General features: G+C 36.8%; 1 protein-coding gene across 1 annotated transcript in view; it reads right to left on the reverse strand.

Moving 5' to 3' along the window:
• Positions 1 to 756: 756 nt before the first annotated feature.
• tbkbp1 (TBK1 binding protein 1) overlaps positions 757 to 26159 on the reverse strand; it is a 49941-nt gene continuing 24538 nt past the window's right edge. The window contains exons 5-9 of the mRNA XM_020918102.2: positions 24161 to 24363; positions 20905 to 20966; positions 11786 to 11901; positions 9349 to 10112; positions 757 to 7393 (exon numbers count right to left, since the gene is read on the reverse strand). Coding sequence (XP_020773761.1) covers positions 7265 to 7393; positions 9349 to 10112; positions 11786 to 11901; positions 20905 to 20966; positions 24161 to 24363 — 1274 coding nt within the window. The 3' untranslated portion in view covers positions 757 to 7264. The remainder of the gene's footprint in view (positions 7394 to 9348; positions 10113 to 11785; positions 11902 to 20904; positions 20967 to 24160; positions 24364 to 26159) is intronic.

Here is a 26159-nt window from a genome sequence, read left to right on the forward strand (position 1 = left end):
CAAAGAAAAATAATGTCATGGAGACTAATGATATAAGGCAGATATCATTAAGATGCTTCTGTTGGAATTTTGAACCATGTATGCAGCAGGCCTGTGCAATGAAAAATACAACTATAATCAATATAGTTGCAGTTGCATTTATTCAGTAACAGATTTTAATGCTGAAAAGATACCTTGAAAAACATGTTTTACTGTGGGCGGCCTTGACTAGTGTGATGATCATGTCTCTGTAAAGACATTTTAGACGTTATATGGTGCAATTTATTCAAAAGAGTATTAAAAGAGAGTAATAGCTCTGTAGCAAATCTATGTACTTTTCCTTCAAAATATACACAATACTCAAAGGTTTACTGTGCAACATTTCTACTGGATGGCCTTTTACCTACTTGTCTCCATGGAGATTTTATTGCTTTGCCTGGAATGTTCCACCGTATGACTTTATACATATCCATCTAACCATCTAACGTTTATTCATTACGATTATTTCTGTAATTTTTTTTTTTATTCCTTATGTCTGAATTGTAATGTAGTGTAGTGCTGTAACCTGCTTGTCTCCCTTGTGATAATCTACAATGCGGAAAATTCTAAGCAAAGCAATAACATTTCCATGGAGACAAGCAGGTCGAAATGCAGAAATGAAACGAGAAATGTTACGCAGTGCGCCTTTAAAGAGTAATTACTTTCACAAAAACAAAAACTCACACGCGAGTGCAATTTCCAATATCTTTATTCAAATATTTACAGACAAATGGGGAACATCTTTATACATTTATTTTTTAAATTACATTTTAAAAGTGTGTACGGGTGTGGAAACTGGACAGTGTGCACTTTACCCTGAACTACAGAAAATTCCTGGATGAAGTCATACAAAGTGAGTTTCTTGTTGAAGGTAGCCATTTTACTCCTGAGGATAGTGGGGAAAGTGACTCAGGTTTGGACTTTTTGGTTAATTTCATTTTCTATTTATCTCAAAGCTGCAAAACAGGTATACGTTGGATTTTTGACTGTGGGGATCTCCTGAGTAAAATAATACACAAAAACGGATTTACAAGATGGTGTTTTGTTTTAAAGATCCTATGACAGGTTGGACAACACATCTCACCAAAACAAGGTTAAGATTTTACTAAAGATTTTACTTTTCTTCTCCCAATTTGGCATTTTTTTTTTAGGTTTAAAATTTTACTTCTTGGTTGGAAATCGTGACATCACACTAGGGAATTTCATCACTGTTCCCAGTAACCATAATGTACATTGGGTCAAAACTGCTCTAAAGTACACAGAAATTCTAAAATTACATTAAAAACACACAAGAAAACACCATTATTGTGTTGAAATAATGTTAGAAGAAAAAACAAATTCTTGTGTGTAAATTGTGACAAACTTTTTGGATAGAATTCTCCCTAGTGTGATGTCAACAATATGCACTTCTTCTCAAACTGCTTCTTGAGTCGTGTAAAACTATAATTTATATTTACAACAGGTATCATCCCACCAAATTAAGCAGAAATTAGATAATCATAAAAACCTGTCATACGCACTTTAAATAAATTGGGCACAGAAACAGCCGTCTTTTCAGTTTGTGTGCATGTGCAGGGGAACAGATCAGCAGAAGCGTGGGGTGGGGTCACTCAGGGCGACAGAAGCTAAAACCCTCCCTTTGCATTAACCACAGAGCAGAGACTTCCCATATTCACTTCAAACATGCGTAAATTCAGAATACAGGAAATTCTGTTTTTCTCATGTACTCTGGAAAGCAAAGACTGCATTTATAACTTGAAATTATATAATAAGTTTTGAACACACTGCATTCAACACACAGAGAAACTGATTTTGAGCATTGTGCTTCTTTTACTTTTTAGATAACCCAATGTCCTGTCTGTCATTATTTCATCTTGTATAGAGCTGAGATATATTTGTATTACTGTATTACTGTATTTCTGTATTTTATTTTTACTTGTGCATATACATTTATATAATTATGCCTTGTTTGACACCAGTCTCTTGCTATTTTTGTTTATTTATTAGTTTGTTTATTTTTTATTAATTTTTACTATATATATTTTTGCTCTTTGATATTATATTATATTGTGTGAGCAACTGTGTCCATATTTTTCACTGTGTACTGAATCTAATACTTACATTTATGTAAAAAACGAAAAGCCAATATTACAAAAAAATGATTCTTATAAGCTTTAAGTCATGTTATAATGTTGTTTACCTCATCAAAAACATACCCGGAGCTGTGTGTCTACATCTCCAATGCTCAAAATGTTCTGTTTTACCTTGTGATGTCATGTAGTGGTAGTTTTCAAGTTATCAGCTCCGTTTTATCTTTAGTTCAGCCGAGATAGGTAAGTCCAGGGCTGAAATCATCCAAATGATTCTAGTGAAGGTGTACGGACTTTAAAAACGCAGAGGAGCACTTATTACCTAATGACATCACAAGGTGGAAAAGAGTGTTTTGTTTGACAGAAGAACTCAGCCTAAATATTCAGGATTTGTGTGTTAAACAAGTGTGAATGTGTGTGTGTGTGTGTGTGTGTGTGCATGTGTGTGGATGTGCTTGTGTTTGAGTGTATGTGGATTTACTTAATATATCGGGCTATGTGTGTATGTAGCAAATATATGATTATGTAAGTGTGTGGGTGTCTATTATTATTTATTCGCGTGCGTGTGTGTATGTGTGCGTGTGTGTATGTGTATGTGTATATACACGTGCACATATACACAGAGATGAGTGCATGTGTACATGTGTGCACATTTATGGGTGTGTGCTTATGTGTGTGCATTCATGTGTATGTATGCATATGTATGTAATTTGTATATATAGTTAGTTTTTGTATTATTAATATAATAATTTTTACTTTATCCTTCATTATTATTTTCTGGTCAGTATTACTTTTATTATTGTATTTCTATTTGTGTTTTGGGAATGGGGAGGAAGTGGGTTAAATGTGGCATTGGTGGCCATCTGTGGCATTATTGTGTGACCGTAAGACCACAATATTGGGGAAAAAATAAAAAATAAAATATATATGACAAAAAAGAAAAAAAAAAGTGTGAATGAAAAAAAAAAAAACACAAGTCCAGGTCTGATTTTGATAAGAAACAACATTATAACAGAGATCAGAAAATAGTGTAATATAGTTCCTTAATATCTGTGTTTCAATTTCATATCTACTAACAAGCATGATGACAATATTTAGGTATGGTCGTTTTTGATTTTAGTTTCTTTGTTTTTACTATTTAGTTTCACACATTGTGCAAATATAAAGCAAATATAAATTAGTTCAGATTCAGACTGATGCAATCTTGCAACATCGGCTGTACTGTCTCTTTTATAATTTTGATGTAAAAGTTCATGTTTTAGAACTAGCTACTAAAATATTTCGCAAACAAACTTTTCATGTTGTCTTTTTTAAAATGAATGAGTTGGAATAGTTAGATGTCACTCACTTTTTTCAGTCAAGATGCAACTTTAAAAAAAAAAAACTGGGGCTATCAGCAGAGGACACATTACTGCTAAAACATCGGGGGTTATACGCGTTTGGGATTTATATATTAATTTACAGTCACTCCAATTTGAAGTTGGATAAGATACATTTAGCATTAGCCGCACACACTTGCAAACATATGTACACATCTTATATTTTACAGGAAATCACAAAAATACATGAAAGATCGTGAGTCAGTAAAAAGCTCTCTGACTTCTTTTAGTGGACCCCCTTAAACCCCTTAAAGTCAGTGGTGTACAACGTGATGTTTTCATGTGCCCTGGGACCTCCCCTTTACATTAGAAACATTTAAACTGAAAGCCTGAGTGTCACTGACATCACTGTAACTGTTTCAAAGGTCCTACGAGAATTTGTGGTTAAAAAATGAACCCATGTATGACACAATAAGTAAATGATAGAAGTATTTTGCTTATACCCTGCAGAACTAACACTGAAAACAGTACCCAACATCCAACCCGGCGTAGCATTATGACCACTCACCAGACATCAAGTTAAAGATGTACTACGTAACTTTCTACACGCAGATGTCATTGCTTTGTCTGGAATGTTTCACACTATGACAAGAAATAAAATCTCCATATTCTTGGGTTTCAGCATTTTGAGCATTCATAAGATAATATGTTTACATATTATTAGTTAAATTGTTATTTGCTATGGAAATCGTGTAACATTTTTCATCGCTCCATAGAAAAGTTACTGGTTAGAAGAGGTGGGACCAAGTCATTGTTTTGCATGTCTCAAGTAAGTCTCAAGTCTTTGACCTCAAGCCCGAGTCAAGTTCCAACTCAAATACAGGCAAGTCCAAGTCGAGTCTTGAGTCACTGGCTCATAAGTCCAAGTCAAGTCCAAGTCGTCTGTTTGGGCTTCAAGTCATTTCAAGTCTTTAAACCAATGTACCAAATACAGCTTAGATTTTTGCGATTTATATGAATTTGAAACTAAATCGTACTTAAAATATCATAGTTATTTATATATGAGTATTTCTATAAGAGTTATAGAGATGCTAATTGACAAGATCTTAGTGTGAATCATTACGATGAGAATAGAAAGAATTCAGATTTAAAAGTGCCTTTCAAGTCTTCTCAAGTCCCAAGTCAGTGACCTTCAAGTCCAAGTCGAGTCCCAAGTCTTAGTCCATTTTATCAAGTCAAGTCTCAAGTCCTAAAAATAGTGACTCAAGTCTGACTCGAGTCCAAGTCACGACTTGCAAGTCCCCACCTCTGCTGATCAGATCTATGGGGATGCGGCAGTGCTTTTCAGGATATTTTATTTAGAGCAATAAAAACTGCCAAGGCAAAGCAATAATATTTCCATGAATACAAGCAGATGGCAGGCCTCTCTAAAGTTACACAGTGTGCCATTAATGTTCTGTCAATATAATGTCCTATAAGCAAGAAAATTATATTTTTGTGGGGGTGAAAGTGACTCACTGGGGTTAGTGATCACCTTATAACCAGTACTGTTTTTATGAGCAAGATTGGTGATTGCGGTGACTTTTGAAATATGTGTGCAGAGAGGTGTGCAGAAATATGTGTGGAGAGAGGAGTGAGGTGTGGGAGGGTTTTGTTTTTGATTTGTTTTTTTGTTTTTAGTTTGATTGGAGAAGCCATTGGAGCAGATTGGCTGACACGTACACCGGGGCAGCTGTGGTTTCAATATGAGAATGAATAGGTGGATAAACTAGAACACGCAAAATGTAACTTTTTCATGGGCAGGTGGTCATAATCTTAAACCTGGAGCGGACTGTGTAAACAAACTAAGTAGTTGTGGGTGTGTTTTTTTTCCTTTTCTTTTTTGGTGGGCGGTCTGGGCAGTCTTGACATCAAACAATTGAAGGGCAAATGTTTAGGAAGACCAAGCGAAATCCCCGTTCTATAGTCCTTGTACAGTCTCTCAGTGTGCCATGGTAGTTCAGGTCTCTTCTATGTACAACAAGCATCTCTGGTGTGAAACGTGTGCGTTGTCACTTGCAAAAATATATCTTCATATTTTTTGCCTCCAAAAATTACAGATAAACAATATAAATCAATATGTTACAAGAAGGACTGAAAACATTGTATAGGCTATGCTAACGTAAAGTGCTATATACTTTTCAACAGGCCGCAAGCATAAAGGTATATCTGGCTAAAAAGGTCCACCTATTTTTAAAGATTAGCTAAGGAGCCCTTTCCTGTAGGGCTGCTCAAACTGGCATTTACTTTCACTTTCACTTTGTTACTTCTGCTGTTGTCGAGAGGAATGTTAAACTGTTGTTACAAACTTTTTCCGTAGATAAATAAGCAAACTGGCATTTTTTCTCATTTGAATAATTTTAAATGGGCTCTATATATTATAATAATTGAGTAATCTGAAAATATGGAATAAACTACATGGTAATAACAGTCTTGTATATAAACGGTGTAGATTTTCAAAAAACCATACTTAAGAATTACCATTGGTTATGCCATGGGAAATTGAGACAATACTAAAATTTGGTGTTGATACAGGATTTCATTTCCAATAAACATATAATCCAATAAAAATGTTTTTGCCTGTTACAAAATTATAACACGCAAACCTGAAAGCCAGTTCACTGTCCTTGGCACTTACTGCACTGGCTCTTCTGCAAAATGTTTTTAAAGTGAAACATAGAAAACTCTAGCTGCGTTAAAGCTAAGTCGTGACACTTCTGCTCTCCCTGATCTTTTAAATAATGTTGAAAGTTTCATTTTCATTCACAATTTTTCATACGCTGTTAAACAATCTAGATACAAGATACAATAAAATACTAGGAGAAAAGGCTTTCAGAACATTTCTGTAAAATGTAAAATGCATAATTGACAGTGATGGGAAGATACTTTGAAAATCTATTTAAAATGTATTCTGTAATGTAGTCTGTTACTTGGTCCAATCAGAGTACTGTATTCTGCTTGAAATACTTACATCAAGTTGCATTCAAATTGTAGTAAATACATAACATGGGATTAAAAAGAGTTTGTTCGTCTGACCGTTTGTTATGCATTTACTTATCACTAATTGGTCAAAGAAAAATCACACATGCGCTCACCACAAGGTCAGTGTTTTCTATTTCTCTCACTGATTCTGTACAGTTTCAAGCCTAAGTTGTGTCATCAAATATCATAATATATTCCTCTGAATTTAGAAAAGTATACAGTGCAGTTACAGTTACTCAGAATTAGTATTCAAGTATTTAAGTTACTTCCCAACACTGATAATTGATAAACATTGTACATATACTACATATAGAAAAGCTATTATGCCGTTGCACTATTAATTTCTGTTGAACTTCGGAATGGAAACATTGTACTAAAACACAATGTGCATGATCTGCAATATATTTGTAGTCACTGTATATTTCACAGTCATATTCTGACAACCATAACTCCCAGTATTTACCATATTTTGTTGATTTTTATTTTTTTTTACAGTGTACCGAGCCCCTTAACTTTTTTAAATAGAAACCTTAGCTACAAAGACTTTGAAGCAGTAAGACTATACCTGAAACCGCCTGTAACCACGCAACAACATTCAAAACAGCAGCGTCTACCATACCAAACGTGCAAAGCAACCTCCAGAACGAATTTAAGTCCACTTTCCTCAAGCAAATAGAAATATTTCGATACCGCATCCTCTCCTTAAAAACCACGATTTGTTGATCTCTGTGGTCCTGTAGGTCTTTTCTCATGACCCGCCTGCCTGTGTCTTCTTATATAGTGTGTAGGACAGGTGCGTGTGTGTTGCCATAGCGATCAGATCTTGCTGTTTTCCAGGTGGGAGTCGATGTGCTTGATCAGCGCGTCGTCCGGGTAACCCACGGGGAAGATCAGCTGACACAGGGGGCAGCTCCGCATGTCGCTCTCCTCGGTTTCCATCCACAACTGAAACAAAAAATACAAGTACAGTAAATAAATACACTATATCTAACACACACACTCGCAGCGTAGTGCTAGTGGTTGTAGCATTACTCATTCAGTGGGCGGAAACAGCGGAGAGTTCCCACTTCACACCTTTATGACACTTTGCGATAAATATTCCTGATTAATTCAAGAGACAGCTTCTGGTCATTTAAGGACTGTAATTAGGAAATGGTGGTTCTTGATAAACACTTCTAAAATGCTGATTCTGTGGGTGTGAAGTTTCCTGTTTTAGCAAGTGCCACTTAAAGTCCTTTAGTCTAAACCTGAGCTTATTTTTACTAAGAAGAACCTTTACATGTATTCAAGACTAACTAACTATGAGGGTAGATTTTCATTTTGATGACTAATGTATTAATTATGATTAGTTATTGGGTGACCATCTTGAATAGCAATAAAAGTACAACAATTTGTGCAAAGTGAAAGACATGATAGAAAGAACACAACAAATTTAAAGATCCTATATTAAGCAAAATTTTGTGAGATTTAAGCCATGTAATAATGTTATCCCCTTCTCAAAAATAGACCTGGTTGTGTTTTGTTTCATTCACACATGTTTGAGTGGGCCTGCCACACCACAGTCTTTGCGTGTCTCCATGGAAACAGAAATACTATGGAACATTCTAGTCAAAACATCTGAGTGGAGACTAGCAGACGCTGAACCCTCCCACATGAAAAGTTACGTCAGACAGTGAGATACAGGACTACATTCATACCAACTGTACAACAACTCACCCTTATGTAATAGAAAACCCTGTCAATCACTATTTAGTAGGGATGTAACAATAACCGAAATATCGTGATATCGTTACGTCAAAGTTCTCACAATAATATCGTGGACCATCACAATATATTGAATTACAAGTCTCTGCTTAAGTTAAGAGTTATGGTGCAGCAATAGCTAAAAAAAGACAGAGGGAACTACATAGACCATGATCCTTTGTTCCATTTCAGTGCAGACTACAAGAAGAAATAACAGTTCTAAGCACTTTTAAGTCTTAGTTCTTTGGATAGTTTTGTCAAGGCATTTTAAGAGGAAAAAGTATCATATTAACAGCCTCCACAAAATATCGCAAATATCGTACCGTGACATGTATATTGTAAAAATATTGTATCATGACACTTGGATATCATTACACCCCTAATATTTAGTCTTTGCACTGTTTCTCCTTACAACTATACAACCATATATTTCTATAATTACATTTTTCTTGTGCATATACAACACTTGTGGCTTTTTTTTGCTCTTTGTTCTTATATTATATTGTGATGTGTGAGCTACTGTGTTCAAATAATTTCCCTTGTGGATCAATAAAGTTTGACTAAATCTAAGTCCAAAGGTGGGATTAAGTCGTCGTTTTGGAAGTCTCTAGTAAGTCTCAAGTCTTTGACCTCAAGTCAGAGTCAAGTCCAAGTTGAGTCTCGAGTCATTGTCCCTTAAATCCAAGTCAAGGCCAAGTCGTCTGCTTTGAGTTTCAAGTTATTTCAGGTCTTTAAACCAAAGTACCAAATAGAGCTTAGCTTATTTTTGCAATTTATATGAATTAATTTTTACTAAATTATACTTGAAAAATCATGGTATATTTATATATGAGTATTTATAGACTATATAAGAATTGCAGAAATGCAAATTTTTCCTTTTTAAATGTCTTGACAAGATCTTAGTGTAAATCATTACAGTCAGAATAGAAAGAATTCAGATTTAAAAGTGCTTCTCAAATCTTGCCAAGTCACAGGCCTCAAGTCCGAGTCAAGTCTCAAGTTAGTAACCTTCAAGTCTAAATCAAGTCCCAAGTCTTAGTCCATTTATCAAGTTAAGTCTCAAGTCCTAAAAATAGTGACTCAAGTCTGACTCGAGTCCAAATCACAACTTGCAAGTCTATTCCAAGCAACTTAACTAGTAGACATCTCGCACTCACATTGATGGAGGGCCATGACTGGGCGTGCTCTGCAGATATGTATCCCTGCGGGTGACAGCTGAGGGTGTTGGGCCTCTGGGGGATGGGGAAGGCGGTGCAGGAAGCCGGACCCCTCATGGAGCCAGGGCCCACGGTGGGACTGAGCACGCCCAGAGTACGCGGCGGGCTGATGGGCTGAGTCCACTCCTCCTCATCCTCGGATGACTGCGGGGGCTGGGGGGCAGGCGAGGAGGGGGGAGGAGGCTCAAAATGTAAGTGCGCCACCTCCGAGAGCGGAAAGGGCATCTCCCTGGAGTGACGCAGAGACGCTTCTCCCAGCGGTCCGTCCGACAGTGGGCTCTGGATGGGCGACGTGGGGCTGCGCAGCTGGTGTCCGCTATGGGAGGAGCTTAAAGACGACTGTTTGGGGTAGCTCTCGATGTACGGGCGAGGCTTGGGCAGAGTGGACACTGGATCTAAAGAGAACCTTGGCGGGCAGTGGTACGCAGAGGGGTCGGTCACTTCCGAATAGCTGCGCCGCCCCTGGAAACTGGCGCGGAGGTGCTGGGAAGCGGGGCGGCAGGAGTAGGAGGCGGGGCCATGATCACTGACATCCAGCAGGGGGGATCGGCGGTGCATGTCTGGAGACAGGCGCTGGAGGACAGGGGAGCGTCTTTGTTGTAAAGGGGAGTGAGGGGGCAGAGGGGCAGGGGAGTGCCTCTGGGAGATGGGGGAGTGTCGCTGCGAGACAGGAGAGTGGCGCTGGATGGGAGAGTGACGCTGGACTGAGGAACAGAAGACAAAAGTTTGTTAATTTTTTCCTGATTTAAATTTATATTATATCAGATAAAATAAAACAGAAACAAAAACAGTGATGATGCAAAAGGAAAATAACTCAAAAGCAAAGACTTAAAGGCACCATATGCAGCCTGCACTCTTACAGTTTTAAAAAAGGTTTTACACTCTGAACCTGGGTTGCTTGTGCCTTACTCTGCATGTAGAAGACACATACGAGTGTTTGTCATCCTTATTCTATGGACAGCATGTACTGCAGCAGCACATGCACCTATTCATGATTAGCTGCAGATGCTGGGGTTTAAGAAGCGAGGATTGACAGAAAGTGCTTTTAGGCTTAAAACAACTGGATTTCGGGACTGAACCTGGCAACCCAAATGAGAGACTCAAGTGAGGCTCAATCTGTTCTCAGCTCATCTCAAGACCAAATTATAACAGAAGCAACTTGACCATCATGTCCAACGCTTTTGTAATTAAGAATAAATCAGCACTGCAGCTGTTATTAGTTATCAGTTTACCTCCGGGTCACCGTTTGGTCATGGTTATGAAATTTAGAATCAAAATCTTACAATTCCTTTAAACACAAAAACTGAAGCAGTTATAAATAATATCTACAAAATGTCCAGTATGCTCTCACATACAGCATTCTGTACCACCCTTAATTCTGTTCAGTTTTTAGGACAATTAGATTCAGAGGTCTCTGTTCCACCTGAAAAGTTACATCAAGGACAAAAAGCTCCCTCACTCTAAAACAAAACAAAGTCAGTTCTATAACATTTAAAGCTTGCACCATTGCAACCATTTCCTTTTGTTGAGGACTTTTTGTGGTTTTTCGGTGGACAGATTTGTGCATCTTCACATCATAATACATGTTGCATTTCACACACACAATCTGACATACCATCAGTTTCATGCCAAAACAAACTGATGCAAAGAACTGATTATAAATATGCTTTCAGAATTAGACTGCTAAACTATAATGTTAAGAGATAAAATAAGATAAAATAAGATAAGATAAAATAAGTCTTTATTATCTCCAGTTATAGATGTTACAGCATCAATTCTGTTTAGAAGGGGTTGTAACAATTAATAATAATAAAAAAACAAGTTAAAACAATAAGAGTAGTTTATTTTAATAATAAACGTATGTAATAATAAACAATATGTAATAATATCCATTTAAATTTTTTTAAATCACAAAAACAGCAGTATCTGAAATGGACTATACATTTTGTTGCCTGGAAATCCAGAGTGATATTTTTATACAGATCAATATCAGTATGAATATGTAAAATATATTATTATATATTTTGTGATTTAAAAAAAAAAAAAAAAAAACTGAATTATTAAATATTACTGTCCTTATGCCTCCATTTGGTCTTGTCTGGCTTTAAGTAAACTTTTCCAGTAGAAGTCCAAGTCACATTAGAAATAATCTTGTGTGACTAGACACTGATTTACTAAGAAAATCACTGACTGATGTAGTTGCAGGTGAAGTTGGGACATCTTTACTCAATATTTTTCACTTTCTCGGTTTGAGCAGTGACAGAAACCTAAACCGGATACCCAGTAGTTAGTCTGTAGCGCTTTCTTTCAAGGTGTGTTTCCCTTAAACCAAACATGTGTATTACAGTGTTACATTCACAGTTGTTTGTGTACAGACCTGGACTGGCCTGCTCCTGAGATGCCTTCCTCAAGATCTCGGTCTGTTTGGAGCTCAGAGCCTGGAGACGACTCAGCTCCTCCGTCAGCTCTGTGTATGCCAGCGCCAGGTTCACCCTAACAACACACAGGCACAAGGTTACATGATCCATTCTATCACCGTTACCGTAGCAGTTAATAAAATAAAATATTATCTCTTCTCACTGGGAAAAGACTTTAAAATATCACCTAAACAGGAAGCTGAAATGCATGAAAACACATGAAATATGCCTGTACATTATTGTGCAATGATATGATTCGCACTTATTTTATTTTTACAATGCACAAAAACAAGATATATAAGATATAATGTGTCATTTTGACATGCCTCTAAAAGTGGCACATTAGTCCTGTGGCTTTAAAGCAGCTTTGTTTGTGTACAAGTCTCTCCATGGCCAGTGATGGGAAGAATACTTTGAAAATGCATTTAGTGATAAAATACTGAATGCCTAAATTAAAATGTATTTCGTAATCTATTCATGGGCCAGTAAGACCACTGTATTCTGAATACTTTTGCACAGAGGTGCATTATAGTTTAGTAAAAAAGAAAACTACATTATAGATAGATAATAGATTTATTTCTGTTATCCTATTTGTTTTCATGCATATGTGTCTCATTTGAGTAGGAAAAAACTGCATGCACACGCTTTGCCAGAGCTATCTGTTCTTTTTTTTTTCATCACTAATAATTTGCAGTTCAAAGCCAAAATTACATGCTGAAGTACCATCATGTATTTCTTTTAATTTCATTAAGCAACTGTATTCTGAATACAATAAGATGAGAAAAAACTGCACCAGAATACAGGTACTCAACATTAGTATTCAGAATATGTATTTTCAGTACATGTACCGTCCAGGGTCTATAGCAAAATCACGAGCTACTGAGTTATTGTTTCTCCTTATGACCTCTTATATATATTTGTATTACTACATTTCTATATTTTATTTTTACTTGTGCATATACATTATTTGACAACTAGTCTCTTGCTATTTTTACTACTTATTTTGAATCTATTATTACCATTTATATTTTTTCTCTTTGTTATTATATTGTGATGTGTGAGCCACTATGTCCAAATAATTTCCCTTGTGGATCAATAAAGTTTGTCTAAAGAACCTGTCATGACCAGTATGCATCTATAACATGCAATATAACCTGTGTACACTGAGCTGTTTCACAAATCATCACTTCATCTTCTGAATGACTCTTCTGAGCTTCACCTCCCCACACCGCCTGTCTAATTGAGGAGCCCATATTCTCCTAGTATTTTTAGCGTTGCCACGGTCACACTGCATAATTGCAGTTTATAAAATCGCACCATTTCATGCAAGATGTGCCCCCGACTTCCTCCCAGGGGCCGTACTGACAGAGCAAGTCTATTTTTAAAAGGGGCATAAACAACGCATGTTTTTATCTTATACGAGGCTTGAGTGTGTCGTGGCCATGGCAACGGATGACTTTTTTGTCTCAAGTCATTAGCTTGAGAATAGGAGCTAATAATGTAATCATGCTAATGCTACAAAAGGCTGTAATCCGGTGCATCTGTAATGAGTGAGCAGGGACTTTTGTAATAACGCTAAGGATGCTCTGGTATATGTTTACATAAAGAGGCATAAATAATAATTAAAAATACTATTAATTACTGAGAATGCCCAAATTGGATGGAAACACTGCAAGCATAGGCAAGTTGATTTGTACAAAGTCATTCAAAGTGCTTTACAGAATAAGAAATGCATAAAAATCACGCATAAATGTTGCTTATATCTGGTTGAAAAACTCCTCCTACTTTTCAAGATTACCTCAGAAACTCTTTTCTGCAGAGTTACTCAGAGTGATAGTTTCATATTAGTGCAGCTGTGTACCTACCTCTCCTTCCCTTGGCTTTTGAGTAAATAAAGTTGTCAACACCTTATACTAACTGAAAGCATGAAAATGTCTTAATCTTAACAAACAAATGACAACAAAAGAATGATTCAGACTTATTGTTATTGCTAAATTAATTCCTTAACCCTGAATCATTCTTTATAAACTATTTGCCATGTATAAATGCTTTGTTTGTGTCTTATTATGGGTAATAAATGAATCACTGTGTATTTATATCTGTCTTAAAGGTGCACTGTGTAACTTTTCCGGTGGAGGGTCCATCATCTGCTTCTCTAAATGGAGATGTGTCTAGAATGTTCCACCATATAGTAAATATACAAATCTCCATGGAGACTTGCAAGCCAAATTACAGGTGAGTTTTGCGGAAGGGCAAAACCACTCACAGGAAGTATGAATGTTTTTTGTTTTTGTTGGTTTTTTTTTTAGATATTTTTGAGCAGTGAATAACACATATAGTTGGATAAATGCCAGACAGATTAGTTTAATACCATCCTGTGGACAATATCTCCATGGAGACAAACAGGTTGTCGGTCCTCTCCAGAAAAGTGACATGAAATTAAATTAATTATAATCAGCTCTGTTCATGTGTATGTAAAATAACGAAAGTGTATCAAAGTTTTGGTAAATTTTTGTCATAGATGTTCACCTTTAGGCCATGGAACAAGAATTTTCCAGTAGCCTACACTTTTTATTATATTATCTAGTTGATCAGTCTTACATGCAAATGAGTTAGTTTTCTGGGGTTTTGATCAATAAATGATAACTTAATTTAGGTAAAATATACAATCATATGTACTGTAACTTTTTACAGTTATGGAACCACAGCTCTGATCTGCAGTGTAACGCAGTAGCTCTATAAACATTGATAAAGCAAGATAAGTTTGCAGATATAGTATAGTTGTATGTGGTTTAGAGCTGAATGTTGAAATACTGAGAAACACAGGGAGATGCGAAAATAGGAAGTCAAAGTCAGCCTGCAACCTCAGATAATCTTATCTCAAATGTCTACCCAATTTTCTATAAACCATCCACTCACTGCCTGGAATAGACTCATTTCATACCTAGATTAGAAAGTTAAATAAGAAAAGATAATGTTAAGTCTTAAAATGTAATGTTTGTTATCTCTGCACAGTAAAAATCAAAAATCCACACTGAATTGAGCTTAAAGTGTACCTGTCACAGTCTATTTTGCAGCCTTTACTCAGACCCGTTCGATAGCTAATTTGATCCCGGAACCTTCCTCTTGTTGATGGTGACAGATAAAAAATCGTAAACAATATTTCTCCTCAATCCCTGGTTTTCGCCGCAAATATACAACCGTTTATTACCCGAGCACTTCCAAAACACATAACTCCTGCCCACACCGCCGAGCACAAAATATGTTACTGCGACTTTCTCTCTTTCTGTGCATTTTTTAGTCGCTCGCATATTCTTCACCCTATGTGGGCAGGAAATAAACTGTAATTACAACGGATAATCAGACAATAATGAGAAAGCTCACTAATATAACTCCCCATACTAGGCTTTCAGTTAGGCTAGTGAAGTATAGATGATTAACAAAGTGACTGATTTAAACCCACTCAGAGACTCATGTGTGTAGGCCTTTTTGTGCTACTTACAGCTATTCATGTCCAGAATTATAAGGAAATTTAATAAGGTTGGAATACTGCTCTGTTTAGTCAACAGGTTTCAACATTTTAAGACCCTCTCATCCCTTTTCCTTAAAGTAAATTGTATTATTTATGCTTTTATATGTTTGTATTGTGGTTTTAACTCATTTTTCTTGTTACATAAAGCCTTTTGAACTACTTTGTGTACACATTGTATCTTTCTTTTTCTATATATAACAGTAGCATGCTTTACTCCTGCCACTTTAGATTTGCATTTTAGTTTTTATAGTGTATGTGTACTGAAAACGACAATTTGACAATGAAGTCGTAATATTCAAGAGATCCCATGTAAACCATTTTTTTACATTTTAATTTTTCAGCAGCAATGTGAAGTGCAAAATAGTTAAAATTAGATTTAGAACTGCAGCTGGTAGTGTTGAGGATTGTCAAGAAATGCTTCATGACGCAATATCAGATGTATGTTTTTTAATAAGTGAGTTTAGCAGAACATGGCTCCTTTAATGACATTTAAAGACATAGTTTATTCTTGGTGAGTGTGTGTGTGTGTGTGTGTTTTAAATCTCTGTTATTATTCAAAGTAACAATCAGAGCAAAAAATCAGAGCCAAATCACTGAAATGATTAATTCAAAATCACACTGTTTTCCTGTAAACTGTCAAAAAGAACCCACCAGCACATGAAGTCTTGCCCACCAGCATTTCCTGCTGTCTGACTCAGAGCCCCCTGCCTGCCTCTCCACTTCAGACATCATCCCTTTTCATTTCATTTTCTGGAGCATGCAAATCTGTAACTCTGTAATATTCATCTTGAGTTTGCACTAAGCTAACGGCATCGTAAATCCGCCCTGAAGTGATAAAGTGAATTTACGAAGCCTCTGAGAAACAACATCATTTTTTACTTGCGAATGTGGGCGTAGCATATGTTAGTCATATATTACCAAAGTGACAATAAATGTTATATAGGTTTCTTTATGCGAATGCTAAGATTCATATTTAGAGGTGGTAATGCTGTTAGTTTATAGATGTCGCCATATGTATTTACCACATTTTTTTATCTCAACTTTTTATCGTAACTTTCCTGCTGGATGTCCGCAACCTGCTTGTCTCCATGGTGATGTTACTTTCTTGCCGATTAGTCCAACTTCATGAGCCCAAAACATCTAACATTTATTTTATTACAGATTCTGGAATTGCAAAAACAAAACCAAACAGAAAAAAAAAATGAGAAAATGCTGCAGCAAACTCTTCATCAGAAAAGTTACACAGTGCACATTTAAAACTGTATCCAACCACAAAAACACGTCTATTAAGTGTCGTACTGCGGGCTCCGTCACTGATAGAGCACATACTGTACTATTCTACTGCGTATATGGGTACAGTGTAGAGTGCACTGTAAGCGTGGGCGTGATGAAAGCTTCTGTCTGATGCTGGCAAAAACACATGAGTTAAAACTAAGGAGACTGATCGTAGATAATAAGATGGTCTGATGGAAAGAGTAAATGTTTTATCATATTTGTAACATGAATAAATACATATACACATACATATACAGATCCAATATCAACAAGTGTAGTCTGTCAAACTCGTGATAAGATTCAGTAACAATATATTCTATCAATATCATTTTTGTTACCTTCACTGCAAAAACTAAAATCTATCCAAGTTAAGATTACTTATTAATTAATTTTTTTTTTTATTTTTTAGTTTTTTTTTTTTTTAATCATGATTTGAGTAAATTTCACTTGACAAGTAAAATAAGACTTTTGGTACGTAAAATATGAAAATATATCTTGCTAAAGAACAATGCTTTGCAGTAACAAACAAAATCTAATGTTGCTTGAATTAAGGAAAACACACATATTCCATCGGTAATTTTACATGTCATAGTTAATCTACTCAAATGAAGTATAATACTCGTAATTTAAGACATTTTAATTTACCTAGATATTGCTTTTTGCAGTGCAATTCTTACTCAAATATTTCAAATTGTATCCTTTATAGTTACACTAAAATGTTCTTTGCATTTGACCCATCCCTTAAATTACTGAGGCTGTAATATAGATAGGCCTATGTTACATTTTATACCACGGTTGGTAAGAATTCTAATGCCAGCTGCTGTGCATTATTTTGTATAACTGCACAAATAGTTCCAGCAACATTTAATCACTGTTCTACTATTTCACTACGGTAAGTGCATCAACATAGAACAGGTAAACAAATGAACTACTGTTAGGAGGGACTAGCTTCAACTAAAACAAGAACAACATAATGCTTTGGACATCCACAGACACTTAAAGGTTTTCAGATTTAAAAGTGAACTATTTTCAGTTCAGGCATAAGCGAATTAAACAACTCAAAACGGCATGTTAACCTGTTTAAAGACACACTACAGAAGTAATCCTTATTCATTTATATTTTACTTATATTTTATTTACCAAAAGAGTCCTAAAATTGTGCAATAAAAAAAAAAAAATACATCAAACTTTTATTACAGACTCTTGGTCCAGAATTTAATAAAAAGACAAACAAAAAACAAACGCACTCAGCAATACTCATAACAAACTGCTATAGCAATGCCTCCACAGTTGAGGCTGGTACCTCGTGGTACTGAGTTTGTCATTACTTGGGCTCATGAAAAAACTGTGCTCACAATCATTAAGGCGACAGATGAATCTGTGCATTAAACAAAGCATATTTACCTGAAAAGTTCTGATGCCTGATGATACAAACAGGTTTCGTGCACTTTCCCATCTCAGCCTTTTCAACAGAATCCTTAAGCCGTCATTATACGCCACAGTGGGTTTGCATGTGTTTGCTCTTTTGTAGTTTGATCACAGGTGTGTCGTGTATAATACAGTACGCTTTAAAAATGTGTCTTGTACAGGCACCAAACCTGCATGTGAGCGTGTTAACCTGTGCATACATCATGCACATGCACATTGTCGGCAGATGTCATCATCAGCTGACATGTCGTCTGTGATAAAATGTTTCAAATTTGTAATGTATTTGTTACGTACCGTCAAAGCATTACCACACAGTACAAACAGAAGAAACTTTACATATTTACCATCCTTAGTTTTAAGATCATTACTTTTACTGCATTATATTTTAGATCAACACCATACCGGGGACATAGATTCAGAAGTGTGTTGTGCACCATCTTTTTATAGCTTCACCTCACTGACCTACACGCGATGATTCTTAAGAGCTACAGACCACATGAAGGACTTTTCACACATTACACTCCAAAAATGACTTCTGCAAAGAGTTCTTTAAGAGAAATGCACAGAGGTGTCAAACGCTTCTATGATCAAAGACACGCACATACACCAACAATACAATGTACTTCAATATCAGAGCCTTCATAGTAGTTCCATACATGCTTTTAATCATGCTTCTACTGTGATTATGACCCCGATGACGTTCATAATTGTAATAATATTTTCTCCTGATCACTGAAGTAAAGCCATTTATTGTAAACCAGTTGAGTTTCTAAAAATGCAGAGGAGTGAGTCAGAGACAGGGGGTAGTGACATGTGGCTGCAATGTTTCAAAACTTTAGTGGTTGTGGTCTATGGGAGATTTTAGTCAAATATGAAAATAAAAGTCTGAAAATGTATCAGTTCGTAGTAATAGTGGGTTGACTTTTGGTTAAAAAACAGGGAATTCATGTTTGAGGAATTAAATACAAAAGGCTTCATGCAGCTAGCATAATTTTAGGGGGAAAAACAACAGACAAATAATTTTCACTATTTCTGATAAAACAACAACAACAAAAACATTTAAAATCAATCCCAACAGACAAATAATTTTCACTATTTCTGATAAAACAACAACAACAAAAACATTTAAAATCAATCCCACATATTTATTATGTTTAGAACTTCCAATTTGGAGCAATTTTATCAATTGAACTCAAAGTCTTGTGCAAAGTTTACCCAAATCAATTTACATCAACAACTACTTCTGATAACTTTGCCAGTTTTAGCTTTGCACAAACAGAAGAATAAATGCATAAAGGACTTAAAATTTCAGCTCCTCTTTTAAACCCAGGCCCTGCAGTTTACTCTAAATGTGCCAATTACAAGAAAAAGCTCTGCCAAAGGAAACAGAGCTGTAGGCTTGTGTGGCAGGTGTGATTGATATTTTTGACTAAAACTAAGAGGTGACCGAGGGTTGGAAAAAGTTGTAGGCATCCACAGCTCTGTCAGTGTCTGAAGTTTTAGTTTCACTTTGTGCCCATAGAAACAATTGTGGGGTTTCACTGTGTGGGAGGAACATGCCGCAGTACACTCACCTCGACACAAAAAACACCTGACTCAAATGTTCTGATTACAATTTTAAACGTAAATCTACCTGGAATTAGTAAAAATGATAAAGAAAGTGAAATAATAGAGTGATTACAATAGGTCATATCAGGTAATTTCAGATTTTTAAATGTCATCAATGTCATCAGTAGTCACAGGTCCTGCATGATACATAAATATTATCTTATTGACACAAAAAAGTAGTACAAAAAATTCTAGTCTGTCTAGGACAGTAAGGCAGTTCATATTGTGCTAACACTGCCATCTACTGTTGGGAAGAGTCACTTCCTCTGCGTTAGTTGGACATGTCAGTGCAAACAGTGAAAATGGAAAAAAAAGCAATTTAATTTCTTCAGTTCAGTTACCCCAAACATACAACATTTTTTTCTTCTCTTCTTCTCTGAATGTTCAGATTTATGTTATGAGGATTCATTAAATCAATTATGCAAATTTACATACTGACAATTTCAGTGCACAACAGATCAGAATTTTCTCACACAAAGAAAATTATTTTTTAAATGCTGAAAGTGCACTATGTAACCTTTCTGTTGGAGAGTAGAGCAGCTGCATGTAGACAACCAGGCTATGTTACTGGTCAGTTCTGTGGAGGGGCAACCTTGCTTTACAGTTGAAATACATGTTTTTCTTAAGCAATAAAATAACTGTAACTGAATAAATGTAAGACAGATAAGTACAATGCCATAATGTGGAACATTCCAGGCAGGACAATAACATCTCCATGGACACAAGTAGGTGGAGGAGACTTTACCAGAAAACGTACATAGTGGCATAGTGAAATGATATGATCTGAAAAAGGCTGAATGAAAAACACAGTTAGTTTTAAGACGTGTGGAGTAGTATTATGTCTCCAACACAACTTGGAGCTCAGTGGGCTCTATTCATGGGTTTCAAGATTCCTTTGTAATATGAATTATTTAGTGAGGACCTTCCCAAATTCAAAAGATATAATATTTTGCTTTTAATTGTGTTATTTGGAGGGCCGTTGCTATGCCAAATCTTCAATCATGAATCCTTATACCTGATATCCACGAATAGTTGACGTGAGGTGATTCTGTGTCTGTGACTGGGTAACTCATCCAACCCCACTTTGAAGCACATCTCCTCATCTCCTTTGTGATCACTTCTGACATCCTCATTCTCCATCTCTGCACTATGATCTTGTATCTATCCTCTCTTATTCAATTGCACTTTGAACCCCCGCCCCCTCCTCCCACCTACCCACAATGCACTGGTACTTACTGTTCGTCTCCCACCTTCTTTATCCACTCCACATCGCACTGCTTGCAAGGCGAAGTCATTTCCTGCAAAAGTAGAGCGTGAAATTAGATTAGTATGCAGGGCCAGGTAGGAATATTGGACACAATTTGACACCTGAAGCCTATTGAAAGAACATGGTTACGAAAGCTTGATAGGCAGAGCTTGTTTATGGCTCCACAGCTCTGATTTGTGTTTTTCTAGCTTGCGATGGTCCCTGTTTAAATACAAGCAGCACCTTTCCTGCCACACTGTTTTAAATGATTACTTTGGCCTTTTTAAGATGCAATCACAAACGCATTAGCCCTGTGTTAATCCTTAACAGTGGCATATTGGGGACCGGCAGTTTCCATTGCAGCTCAGTGCCAGCGTTAAACTGACAAGGTTAGAGGTGCATTTCCCAACAAGGACAGCTCTGTTTAACATCATCCTTGTGCTACGGTTAAACTGTCCCTCATGGGGGTGGTTTGTGTTGTAAAGTGATACAGTAGCTGTACACAAAGGGAATACACAGAGTAAATAACACATGTAGTTTAATTTCCTTAGGTTGATTGAATCCGTGTATCATTCGTTCATTCGTTTTTCAATATAAAACCAAAAATACGAAAAAAAAAAAAAAAAAAAAACAGTTTTCTTCATTATTTGTCTCCAGATCCAAAATGAAAATACGAATAATGATTAGTTTTTTTCAGTTTTCGATTTTGTGTTTCAATGAATAATGGAAAAAACGGATAACGGATAACTGTTTCTTGTTTCTGTGACTTAAACTGCAATGCCGGACTTTTATACCCCATACGGACTGAACCAGGACTAAAATGTTTTCAGTCCTGATCTGGTCCAGTCTCAGTCCTGGTCTGGTCCTGGCCTCAGTCCTGGTCTCAGTCCTGGTCCTGTTCCTGGTCTCAGTCCTGGTCCTGTTCCCGGTCTCAGTCCTGGTCTCAGTCCTGGTCTCAGGTCTGGTCTGGTCCCCGGTCTCAGGCCCGAGCTCAGTCCTTGTCCTGGTCCCAGGCTCAGTCTAGGTCTGGTCCCCGTCTAAGTCCTGGTCCTAGTCCCGGTCTGGTTCCGGTCTGGTCGAACCTGGTTTAGTCCTGGTTCAGTCGCAGTCACAGAAACGGCGGTGATCCATTTTTACCATTATTCATTTCAACACAAAATCGAAAACTGAAAAAACTAATCATTATCTGTTTTTTCATTTTGGTTTTGGAGACAAATAATGAGGAAAACAGTAGTTTTTTTTTATTTTCTTATTTTTGCTTTTATTTAAAAAAATAAATGAATAAATGATACCCGGATTTGATTGTGTTACTTTAATTGCATAAAGATTGTGGTTAAATCCAGTTTTTATCACCTTTGTCTTTTATCCAAAGTGAAACCTTTTTTACCTTTTAATAATTTTGAACAGGTCGTGCATGCTTTTATCTGGACTCATCTGGACAAATGCAACGCACTCTACACAGGAATCAACCAAAACGTACTTCATCGCTTGCAGTTAGTCCTGCTGCACGTCTTTTCACAGGGAACAAAAAGCGCGATCAGATTACCCCAATGCACCCAATACCCCAATTGCACAGGCTTCCTGTACATTTTAGAACATATTTTTAGATTGTATTATTTGTTTTTAAAGCTTTGAATGAACTGGCCCCACAACACATCTCGGACCTCCTCCAGATGTACAACCCGTGCGGTGAGGTCCGAGGGGAAGCTCCAGCTCGTGGTGCCTAAAACAAGACTTAAAACCAGGAGGGACAGGGCCTTCAAACAATGAAACACTCTGCCCCTCGACGTCCCAACAGCCCCCACAGTGGAGAGTTGTAAGTCTCGTCTTAAGACCCACTTTCATTCTTTGGCTTTTAACACCGTGTGAGTTGTGTGCTCCTCTGTGTCTTTTATTTATTTATTTTATTTATTTAGGGTTAGAGTTTATTGTTTTTATCTATTTTAATTTTTTTAGTACTGCTTTTATGTATTGATTTTATCATTTTTGTTCATTGATTTTATTATTATTATTTTATTTATTGATTCTATTTATTGAAACATAATTCTGCTGATTTATTTATTTATTTATTTTACATTGCTATGTGAAGCACTTTGGAAACTGTCTTGTTTATAAAATGTGCTATACAAATAAAGTTGGATTGAATTGGACACAAAACTGACTCTTGTGATCTTTAAACCATGTTAGAATGTTGTTACCTCCTCAGAAACATACCTGGAGTTTGTTTCATTCACTCATGTTACATCAGTGCTGAATTACTGGCCTGTTTGCATTTCCAAAGTTCAAAATGATCTACTTCATTTTTACTATTTTAAAAATGTCTAGTATCCACTTGATAAATCTCTCTCTCTCTCCCTATTTAGTTTTAATTAAAGGCTTATTTAATAATGATTGAGAAGTCATTTTACGCTTGACGCTATCTTAATGGTAGAAATTATTTGACAATAATATCCCATTAACGTGCAATAGACCTGCAACGCTATTAAAGTTTCCGACAGAAGTGATTTAGAAAAAGTGCCCTCGCAAAGCCGCCTCTGAAGGGTTCCTCTGTGATTACACACTAATGACTCAACTTGGCTAAACTCAACTTTAGTCATGTCTAAGGTATTTTCATTTACTCTCTGATTTCATAAGAAGCATCTAAATGGAATATTTCACTTAAAAATCTACAACACGTGTCAATAATCAGTCTTCTTTTATAATATGAACACTATTGGGCCACAGTAGCTTAGTTTGTAAAGTATTTTTTCACTTATTTCCACAGTTTGAATCCTGCTCTAGATCTACTGACCCACAGCTTGACGGTACGATTCCAGCTCCTACAGAATCCTGCTGTTGTGTTCTTGGGCAAGACACTAATCCACCTCACCCTCAGTATCTGCGTACACCGGCGTATAAATACGTGCGTGAATGGGTGAGTTGTTCCTCGATGTAAAGTGCCGTGAAAGCAGAAAAGCACTGCATAAAAATGTGATAATTTACCATTTATCGGGTCAGACCCAACTCTGCTTTTAACTGTAGCTCTCAGTAATCTCTAATCATCACAGTGTTGATTAATAATTCAACAATGACTTTTTAGGTTATGGTCAAAATGAATATTCAGGAGATTTAGAAGTTCTCAGATATATTTTTTACTAGCTGAGCATGATTTGAATAAAAAAAGACAAGCTGGATGTGTATCAGAAGTTCTAAATTAGACCTTTTACAATGTTCAAAGTATTTCATCTGTGTGGTTTATGCACTGACCCTTTCGCGCTGGTCATTCTGCAGTTGTCTGATCTCCTCCTTCAGTCTCTCGCACTCCGCCTTCAGCTCCTCCTCCCGCTGACACGCCCCCTGAGCCTCGTGCCGCGCCCCTTCGAGCTCCGCCTCCAGACGCTGCAGCTTCAGGTCGGAAAGCGCGTCCAAACTACGGGAGCTCTGCAGGGTCATACCGGGGCAGTCCAGCACTAAAAGAGAGCCACAGAAATCACACTAATCAATAGGAGATAACATTATAAGCACTACAGCTGCTACAGTTGAGGTGTTTTATGTAACTTTTATGGTTCGTATCCACCACCTGCTTGTTTCTCCGTTCTGCCCAGAATGTTCAACAGTATGGCATTTTGTATTCATTTAATTATTAGTTTTAGTTCTTATTACTCAAAAATACCATGAAAAAATGTGCACTGAGCTGAGTCACCTCTCCACAGATCTGACTTGCAATCTATCGAACCTTCTAGATAAAGTAATAAATATCTACAATATCTGAACACGCAAATAGAGTATCCTGAACCAAAAATGTTACATAGTGCACCTTAATAAGTAAGTAATAAATGGGCAATTACTGCATAGAAATTTTAGAGGCAACATTTACTCTTGTGAGCTTTAAGCCATGTTATAATGTTGTTGCTTCAGTAAATACACACATTTATGTTATTATGTTCTTTTTTCAGACCAAGAGTTTGTTTTCATACCTGACAGTTTCGACTGCTCACTAGTGCTCTTACTCAGAGTGGTCGCATAATGTTGCTGTGATGTGTCCAGTCAGCTGATTTAAACAGGTTTTGTCGCTCTCTTCCTACTGGTGGAGGCAGGACGACAGGGCCACCTGCAATCCCACTTCCTCAGGACAGTATCCCAGGTGTGTGAGAGTAAAAAAGCCCCTCATCCTGGTTTATGGTCCCATGGGCATGTTTCCGTATTTCAGTTGCCTCTTTAATCCAGCGATGGTGTTTGTTTTCCTCTATCCCAGTGATGTTTATTCCGTCCCAGTCCATAATGCGGTTCTCTCTTTTACAGTGGTCAGAAATGGCCGATTTGAGTTGTTCCTGTTCTGCTTTGTGTTTTGTTGCTTGCCTTCGCTGTTTCCTTGTCACATTCTGTTCCATGTTCCTTTTTCGTGTACTGAAAGAGGGACTTTTTCCTCTCACACACCTGGGATACTGTCCTGAGGAAGTGGGACTGCAGATGGCGCTGTCATCCCGCCTCCACCGGTAGGAAGACAGCGCCAACCCCTGTAAAAAAAAATCTGCTGACCGGACACGTCACAGCAACATCACATGATCACTATGAGGAAGAGTGCTAGTGAGCAGTCGAAACTGTCAGGTATGAAAACAAACTCTTGGTCTTAAAAAAGAACCTAATAACATAAAATATCAGTAGACCAAATGAACCTTATTAACTAAATACACACATGTTTGAGTAATTATTAAGAATTATTGGAGTATCTGCATCTCAAAAGCTCAAAATGCTCTGTTCCACTTTGTGATGTCATACACTGGTAGTTTTCAAGTCAACAGCTATGGTTTTATCTGTTTAGTAGAGCAATTCCAGAGCTGAAATTACCTTAATGATTCTAGTGAAGGTGTATGAAGGTTCAAAACACAGTGGAGCACTTCCTGTATTACCACATGACATTACAAGGTGGAACAGTGTTTTCAGTATGAGAGAAGAACTCTAACTTAATTATTATGAAGGATTTGTGCGTTAAATATGTGTGAATGAAACAAAACACAACTCTACTGAAGAGGAAACAACATAACATAGATGAGAAAAAAGCATAATATGAGCCCTTTAAATATGTGCAAAGATTCCTGTTTTTGCTTTAATTTCTATGCTTCCTATTGACGCCGCTGCTTCTGTTACTGTACAACAAAAGAGCTGACTTCTTCCAAGGCCAGTGTCTTTCAGCTTGTACCTGGGTGATGTGATCTGCGTGGGCACAATGATTCAGCCGCGTACACACTCCGTCCTTTAGCCAGAA

Source organism: Boleophthalmus pectinirostris, unplaced genomic scaffold (genome assembly GCF_026225935.1).
Source record: "Boleophthalmus pectinirostris isolate CB_2022bp ecotype Guang Dong unplaced genomic scaffold, ASM2622593v1 HiC_scaffold_14, whole genome shotgun sequence".
NCBI lineage: Eukaryota > Metazoa > Chordata > Actinopteri > Gobiiformes > Gobiidae > Boleophthalmus > Boleophthalmus pectinirostris.